The following is an 8,463-nucleotide window of genomic DNA, read 5'->3' as shown; positions in this document are numbered from 1 at the left end:
CTCAGATTTAAACACTGAGTTTGTTTTTTAGCTGACAGAATTGACCAGATGAATCTTGACATATTGCACCTAGGTTTGTTATGTCATAATTCACTGGCTTTTTCATCGAAGAACGTCTCAAAATTTCGGAAAAGATTTGATTGATTGCTAGAATTGTAGAATGCGATCATCGTCTAGCTAATTTTTCTGCTTTTTCATCTCCACATAAAATCGAAGTGTTCTGATAATCAAAAATCCAAAATTTTTAAAAATTCCGCTTCCTTTCAAATCGCAAAGATTTGAAGCTGTATATACTACAGTCGCTATCTAACCTGTAAGTCTATTCACATTTAGTCCTTTACAGTAGACGCCAGTGCGAGTACCTTCTTCCATCTTGGGAAAAAAACCTGACCTTGTACGTGAGGCTTTCTACGGTTCCAGTCTCTCTCTCTCTCTCTCTCTACTAGGAATAAGGACATCAAATATCAGGACCGGTGACGTAAAGTCGTTTAGTTTTTCACATTGACTCGTTCAGGGAAGTGGTCTATGCTATATAACGGTCGGTCTATGATCAATATTTCGTGGCGTTATAAACTTTCTGAGCCACACAAACATACATTTATTAAACATAAATTGAAAATATTAGCCGTAAATTACTAGTCACAATTTTTCAAAGTAGTTTTGAAGGAGATCATTACCTTGTAGCAGCCAAGGTTCGCACCCGCCTTAATGTAGCTGCAAAGCTCGAAACTCGACGTCGAAAAACTGCAAACACAACAGGTAGTAGAAACCTACATCACTCAACTTACCCACCTGCACAATGAAGCACAATGGCAAAGAATTGCCCACTCCCTACAAACTGCAGCAAAGGCAAAACTTGGGTACCAAAAACCACCGTCAAGAAACCCACGGTACGATCAGGAGTGTCGTAATGCTACTGATATGGAAAACGGAGCGTATAGAGTAACTCTGCAGACAGTACACAGAACGTAATGCGAGGGAGAATTATCGGGAGAAAAGGAGAGAGGAGAAACGTATTTTCAGAAAAAATTAAGAAAGGATAAGAAAAACGTGAGTGGGAGCAAATCGAGATGTACAGGAGTCAGAAGTCCGGAAATTTTACCAATGAGTAAAACACCAAACCGAAGGCTTTGGTGCAGATACATGCTCCTGTAGAGATGAAGATGGAAACCTGGTGACAGATACAGATAGTGTGTTGAGGATATGAAAGGAGCATTTTGCAAAGCTTCTGGTATCCAGATAGTGGCGGCGAAGAAGATACCCCAGAACCAATAAAAGATGAAGGTATATATTGTATATCACCTAGCCAAGATGAGGCCAGTGTAGAAGAACAATAAGCAGCAGGTACCGATGAATAACTATACAAGACCGATGGTCAGATGCTGGTCAGGATCATGCACCAGCTGATTAGTACAATTTGGCTAGAGAAATACATGCTCAACGATTGGAACCTCGGCATCCTGTGTCCCGTGCACATAAAAAGGAAACAAGACAATACGTGCCAACTGTAGAAAAATAAGTCTCATTCTCATCGTATATATATAGTATTATCCAGCTTTCTGTTTGGCTGGGACAAGGCCAGCAGTTAAGGTCGGAAAAACCTCTCGGGGCCTTTTAATACCGAAAGAGGTTTTAGACAAGGTGACAGTTTGTCGTGTGATCTTTTTAACATCCTGCTGGAAAAGGGTCATACGAAAGGCAAAGGTGAACAGAAATATCACTCTGTACAACAAACAACGCATGTTACTTGCCTACGCCGATGACATCGATATAATGGATCGAACATTGCGAGCGGTAAATGCCATCTTTGAACAAATTGAGAAGGAGTCTGCCAAAAAGGAACTGGCAGTAAATAGTGAAAAGACCAAGCTGATGGTATCAACGATGTGGAACTTGAGAACTAAAGCTTCGAGGTAGTCGAAGATTTTATATGCTTTGCTACCGCCATAAATAAAACTACTGACATCAGTTTTGAAATTCGGCGGAGAATAGTGTTGGCCAACAGATGTCACTATGGTCTGAGTAAGCAACTCACATGTAAGGCCACTTCTTGTCAGACAAAAATCACACTCTACAAGATACTGATATTACCCGTGCTGTTGGCAGCTCATGGAGTGTTTGAGAGACAAATTTTCCGAAAGATCTATGGGCCGATCTGTCTTGACGGTGAATATCGCCGTCGAATGAACCATGAGCTGTATAATATATTCTCAAACATCGGCTTTGTCAGATGTATCGAGCTGCAACGATTACGTTGGCTAGATCATGTTGTGAGAATGGATAAGGATGCCCCAGTTCAAAAGGCATAACAAGCGAGCCAACTGATAGGTACAATGAGAAGCCCACGAATTCGATGGAAAGATCAAGTGGAAGATAACATCTCGGAGCATGGTATTTCAAATTGGAAAAGCTGTGCACAAGACCGACGTGCCTGGAGATCTTTTTTAAGCTCGGCTTATGGAACAAATGTTGTGGCACAAACCAGCTAAGTATGTAAGAACTAGTCAAATTTTTTCAAAGTAGTTTTCAAGGAGACTTACTCGAAAAAAACTTTAAAAGTCCCTGGACAAATTTAGAAAGTGTTAGAGCTTATGTCTACACTGGCGTAAGAATTTATCCACTAGGATATATGACTGTTCTCTTGGCGCTATTTTCAGTTTGTATAAATGAAGCATCAGATGGCGCCCAATAGTCAAATTATAGATCTAGGTTTATAGTTCTAGGATTTGTAATCAATGTCAAAAACACGATTTATTAGTTAGATTTTATATAAAAAAATTATTTATTTTATAACAAATATACATTTTAACATACTTAATATTCTCTTCTTTGTACGGACCAGTAGAGAAGAATAATCTAAGTACAGTTATACATTTTTTCTTTTTTGTAAAAACATTTCTAATGACTATTATGTTTTCGTTTTGTTTTTAATATTACAGAAATAACTAATACTTCGTAAAGATGAAAAAAAAAAACAATGTTACACACTATAAAATGGGGAAGGGAAATTAAGGTACAAAAATTAATTTTTTTAGGTTAAGGACGAATACTAAGACTTCAGGGGAGGTACTCAAGCTGTGAAACATTTAATACCCCCACTTAACTGAAATCATCGTACCTGTTCTGACATTTTTGAGTATTAAAGTGTGTTATACAATTTTTATTTTTCACATGCATCTGAAGTAATCTTATGGACTATAACAATTTGGACAGAGAAGAGGAGGAGGACGAGAAAACGAATGCAGTAAAAAGGTACTTGAAGATGATAATAATATTTACAATAATTTGTCATAACACTACAGTCTACTACTCTCATGGATCTGAGCTTTGTAACCGGTAACGTTTTGCAAATTATTCGTTAAGGCTGAGGGTTTCTTGTTGATGCCATTGTATGCTGGTGGTTCATCGGCTGTGAACACGGAATTATCATGGCCCTGGACGTTACGTGTGTGGACTTCCATGCCGGGATTTTCACCTTTTTCAGTGTCTGAGGTTTTGGGTTTACCTTCCAATAGGAAACAAGTGATGAGGAAGAGAATGGAACCTAGAATTGAAAGAATTTATATAGTCATTAAAAAATATTACACAAGTATTGTCCAGCTACTTACTTATGCCATACATGCCAGCATAGAATATCATAATGGAGCCTCTGTAGCCAATGGCCTTTGCCACGGGATCAACCAAAATTGGCAAATTACCACCAATGTTGTTCATGACAAACAAGAACACACCAATGGTCGAGGAGCGCACATGCAACGGCACAATTTCCACAACAATGGCAAACACAATGCCGAACCACATTTCAGCAAAGAAGTACGAACCACCCAATGTAATCATGGCCCACAACGGTTCAAAGAACACCGAACCAAAGGCTGGCAGCGTGGCAATCAATTGACTTATGGCCAAGACAAATGCTCTTGATCGTATGCCCATTTTGGCAACAATCTTATCGGACACGACACCGCCGACCACCACACCAATACTGCCAATGCCAATTGTCACAGCGAACAGCCACCAACCCAAATCGGTGTCAGGGAAATATTGATTGTAATACAAATCGGCATTGTAGGCAAATGTCATGCCACCGCAATGTCTGATGGAGGCGGCAATCATTAGCATAATCATGGCGGGATTTTTCAACACTGACCACAGATTGGCCTTCTTGCCATCCTTAACTGTCATCGAGTCGTCAGAAATTGATTTGCGTTCGGGTTCTTTGAGGGTTGTGCCAGTCAAAATGGCCACAATAACTGCCAAGACGCCAGCGCCCAAATAGCAGACCCGCCAGCCCAGATCAAAGAAATTGGCTTGAGTAATGTAGCGGCCCACGGGGAAGGCAATGCCATAACCACCTGCAAATCGAAAATCGGTATTAATTTCCTCTCTCTACAATATTTCAAAATCATCCAACTTACCATAAATACCCCAATTGAAAATGGCCATAACCAAGGCTCTTTTATCCTCAGGGAATATGTCGGACATAATACCAGTAGCCAAGGGATTGCAACCAGATTCACTAAAAAGTATACATAAAAATCATTATTCTATTTCCAAAAATCTCAGTTTCCTGATCTTACCCCGCAGCCATAATCATTCTCAGCAACACCAATTGCCAGTACTCCTTAACCGTACCCTGTAAAATGATAGCCACCGCAAAAACGAAAGTACAGACGGTCAACATTTTAACACGATTGTAACGATCAGCAGCCACACCCATAAAAACACCAGCAATGGTAAAGATCAAAATGAACGTTGGTCCAGCCAATATCTGATATTCAATACCCAAGCCATTACGATTCCATTCACAATATGTTGTGCCATTGTGCTCTAAAGCGTGACAGCTGGAAAATAGATGCAAAAGAATAGTTCATTAGTTCGCTTTAATAAACTTCTTAGTTCGCATAGCTTGATAGCAAAGAAATTATTACATGTATATCTGTATTGTTGAGTTATTACCGTGAATATATTTTCTTATTATAGATTTCAAATGCATCTTGAAACAAATCATAAAAGTAGTGGTCTTCTAAATAGTCGTAGTATATTTGTTAATAATTTGAATTCGGCTCGAAGGACCAAATGTTGAGTAAATGAAACACAACCTTTCATTTATGGATAAGTAATTCGACTTTCGACTAATCGACTTTTTGCATTGAAAAGTCAAAAAGTCGAAGTCGACTTTTGATCTTTAAGGAAATCGCAAAGTCGACTTTCGATTTTCTTCATAAATACTTATTATTTTATTATTTTTTATCACAAAGCCCAAAAATTACAAATTTCAGAACCTTATTTTATATGTTGACAACAATTGATATAAAAAATGTTTAGTCCATTTTGCATTAGTTTGTAAAAATTGATTTTGAACAGGTTTGACAAGATCGAAAGATCTGAACCCTTCTTTTTTCTAAACTTCCCAGTGACACAAGAAGAAGCATGAAAGTTCTAACCTAATGCGGTGTACACACTATCATTTTTGAATGACACTCTTGCCCAAATTTTGCTTGTTTGATAGTGTGGCCTCACATGTTTGTCATTCATCAGGCAACCACAAAAATATTTATGGATGTTGGACACTCAGTAATCGATAAAAAAGTTGACAGTCAAAAATGATAGTGTGTACACCGCTTAAAAAATGGGTGGATACAATTTTTAGTTGTTCCTCACCAAAAGTATTCGACCGTAGACCAAATTTGAATGATCAGGTTCAATTACTGCAATTTATTGTCTCAAAAAGTTTTTTTTTTAAGTTATTTTACTACTTCTACAGAAAAACAGATATTCCTCTTCCTTACTTAGATATCGAAATTGGATTCGACATCCTTATTTTTGTTCTTCTGTTAATTCGCTTGAAGGCAATTTCTCACTGTTTTTTATGCAGTGGTTTGGGTCATGATGCAATAATAAGGTGATGCATCACAACAAAATCTTTGTTTTTGTCTCGATCATCTGTCAAATTTTTCCATATAATATTTCAAGCGGTTGGCAACACTGCATATCGAATTCAATTAGAAATTACCCACTTTGACAGTTAATCAAGACATCAGCTGCGCTAAATGGACTACCTATTCATTGTGCCATGGTTTGGGTCATTGATTATTTAGAGTTGTCATTTCCCTCTGAATGGCACTATATCCTGCCATTTCTGCCGGACGCATTTCATATGGAGGAGGATATAAGTCTAATTTTTCAAATATTTGAAACTCCTTTTGAAAGACTCTTCTCCGCTGGGATTCTAAATCGGTGGTTGTTCTGCTGTATCATATCCTAGGTACTGGTGCTACAACTTATCGTTGTCTTAGGTAATGGAACTGACATCTATCGTTGGCTAGAAACAATGTCTCATTGAATTTTATGCAGTAGTTGGGATCCTGGCTTATCTTGTGTTGTCATTTTCCTTTGTATGGCGCTATTTCCTGCCATTCCTATTTTGTGTTATCAGCATGTTTTGTGTTCATGCCGAGTTTGGTTATTAGACGGTCAGGTGACTTCGGATTCTAAGTAGATGATTATTCTGCTGTATCTTGCCATATGTGATGGTGCTACCATCTATCTTAGGTGCTGACATCTGCCGTTATCTAGAAACAATGTATCATTGAATTTATTTTTAGTATTGCCATTTTTCTCCAAGTGGCGCTATCTTCTGCCAATTTAGATTGTAGTCAAGGTTATGTATTCAATTTTCGAGGTCTTCAGAGTCCATTTTTAAAAAATATTCGAAACCATCTTGAAAGAATTTCCCCCTTCGTTTGAATACATTTCCGGAACCTGCCGATTTTATATTTTTATGAAGTTATACACAGTTTTCGCATCTGACTTCAGAATTTCCAGAATATTTCTCTCTAAAGATTCTACTCTTAAAGATCTTAGTTGAGAGTAGGTGTGTTAAAGCGTAACTGAGAGATAATCATCAACAATTACTGATGCATAGAGAAAAAAGAGAATACGTGTTTAGCCATCACCGCTATCGTAATATTTTGTGCATGAGTGTTCTAGATCGACATGCCTATCGAGCAGGTCTGAATACGGTATTAATATCGATGATGTTGTAAATATTGTGCTCAGATGTGACATTTAGATTCTGGATGTCCTAACAGATTGAATTTTGATTGAGCGCCAGTTGATGACAATTCAGAATTTGGCATGCCTTTAGTTTCTAAGTCGAATATTTTCTAGGAATTCTCCTAATTTCTAGTGCTCAGATGACACCATCGAACAGTTAAATGCAGGATGTCGTAACCCTATTAATTCAAATTGGACGCCAGTTGAAGGTACTACATGATTGATATGATTTTAGTTTCTTAGACGAATCTTTTCTTGGAATTCTCCTGAATTTTTTCATCTCTTTCCCCTTCAACATTTGATGGGGCATTAACTCTGCGCCTTTTAAATCGACTCGATAAACGTTGCCATTTTAGTACTTTTAGGTACGGTGGTGTATTTTTATTGGTACAAAAAAACAGTGTTGTATTTTAAATTATCTCAATTATGGACAGTATTTTGAGCGAATCGAGATAAAGAGTAGATATAATTTTATATGGTAAATCGAAGAAAATTTAGCTCGATGACAATAAAAGCTATAGTCTAAACTTGCCCTTACTGAGCTAAGTTTTTTATTAAATATCTCATAACTTACCTTGTTTCATTTTGAATAGCCGAACATTGCTCGGTCACTTCGGCCCTAGTGAACATTGTATTATTCTGTTGGCAGGATATATCACCATATTCCAAATCAATGGCCGTCTGTTTCGAAGTGACACCAATTAAATAATGTCCCAGTTCACCCAAGATATAACCAATTGTTAAAATGGCCAGTACATAGGTACTATAATAGCCACTTAGTTTCGATAATATTGGTATCATTTTGGTGATCTACAAAGAAAAAAGAACAAGAAGAAAAAATTAGCAATTAATAATATTATTTTGAATCATTTATTTCTAAAATGAAAATAATAACAGGTTATAAGATTTATTTCACAATCAAAATTAATCATCCAAAAGTTTTGTTATTGTTGTTGCATTATTTGGTAGATATACGTAATTAAACATTTGACCAATGTAATTATCCATAACATTCGAATAGAATTTTTGTTTGTTCATTAGTAATAAACATTTGGTTTATTTGAAAGTAAAATCCAATATTCTAAGATTTTTGCAGTGAACTGCATTCGGATATTCCAGTCATATTCTATTCTACATGTGACTGTCTAATCAGATGATTACTGCTGCTTAAATTATCAATGAATTGGAAAAAAATATATAAAAAATACGTTCTAATTGCAGGGTGGCGAGCTTATTAATTTGTTATAGTACTTTATTTTAATTGATGTTAATCGTCAATTGTCTCGTAGTGATCGATGACCGGCTGTCGCAAGTGTGAAATATTCTTTAGATGGAATCTAAGAGAAACAGCAAAAGAATAAAAGTTCTATATTCAATTGGTATGTGTCAAAACTTGGATAGAAAAAC

General features: G+C 36.9%; 1 protein-coding gene across 1 annotated transcript; it reads right to left on the bottom strand.

The window, feature by feature from the left end:
* Positions 1 to 3,283: 3,283 nt before the first annotated feature.
* LOC133325101 (D-xylose transporter-like) lies at positions 3,284 to 7,863 on the bottom strand. The gene is made up of 5 exons (XM_061533927.1): positions 7,631 to 7,863; positions 4,578 to 4,841; positions 4,416 to 4,516; positions 3,609 to 4,352; positions 3,284 to 3,544 (listed from the first exon to the last, which is right to left on the bottom strand). The coding sequence occupies exons 1-5, from the start codon at positions 7,855 to 7,857 to the stop codon at positions 3,297 to 3,299; spliced, it is 1,584 nt and encodes a 527-aa protein (XP_061389911.1). The 5' UTR covers positions 7,858 to 7,863; the 3' UTR covers positions 3,284 to 3,296.
* Between the last annotated feature and the right edge of the window lie 600 nt (positions 7,864 to 8,463).

Source organism: Musca vetustissima, unplaced genomic scaffold (genome assembly GCF_032173495.1).
Source record: "Musca vetustissima isolate MV318-11 ecotype Yass unplaced genomic scaffold, APGP_CSIRO_Mvet_v1 utg13543, whole genome shotgun sequence".
NCBI lineage: Eukaryota > Metazoa > Arthropoda > Insecta > Diptera > Muscidae > Musca > Musca vetustissima.
The sequence above is the reverse complement of the archived record's forward strand: the minus strand, read 5'-3'. Positions and strand labels throughout refer to the sequence as shown.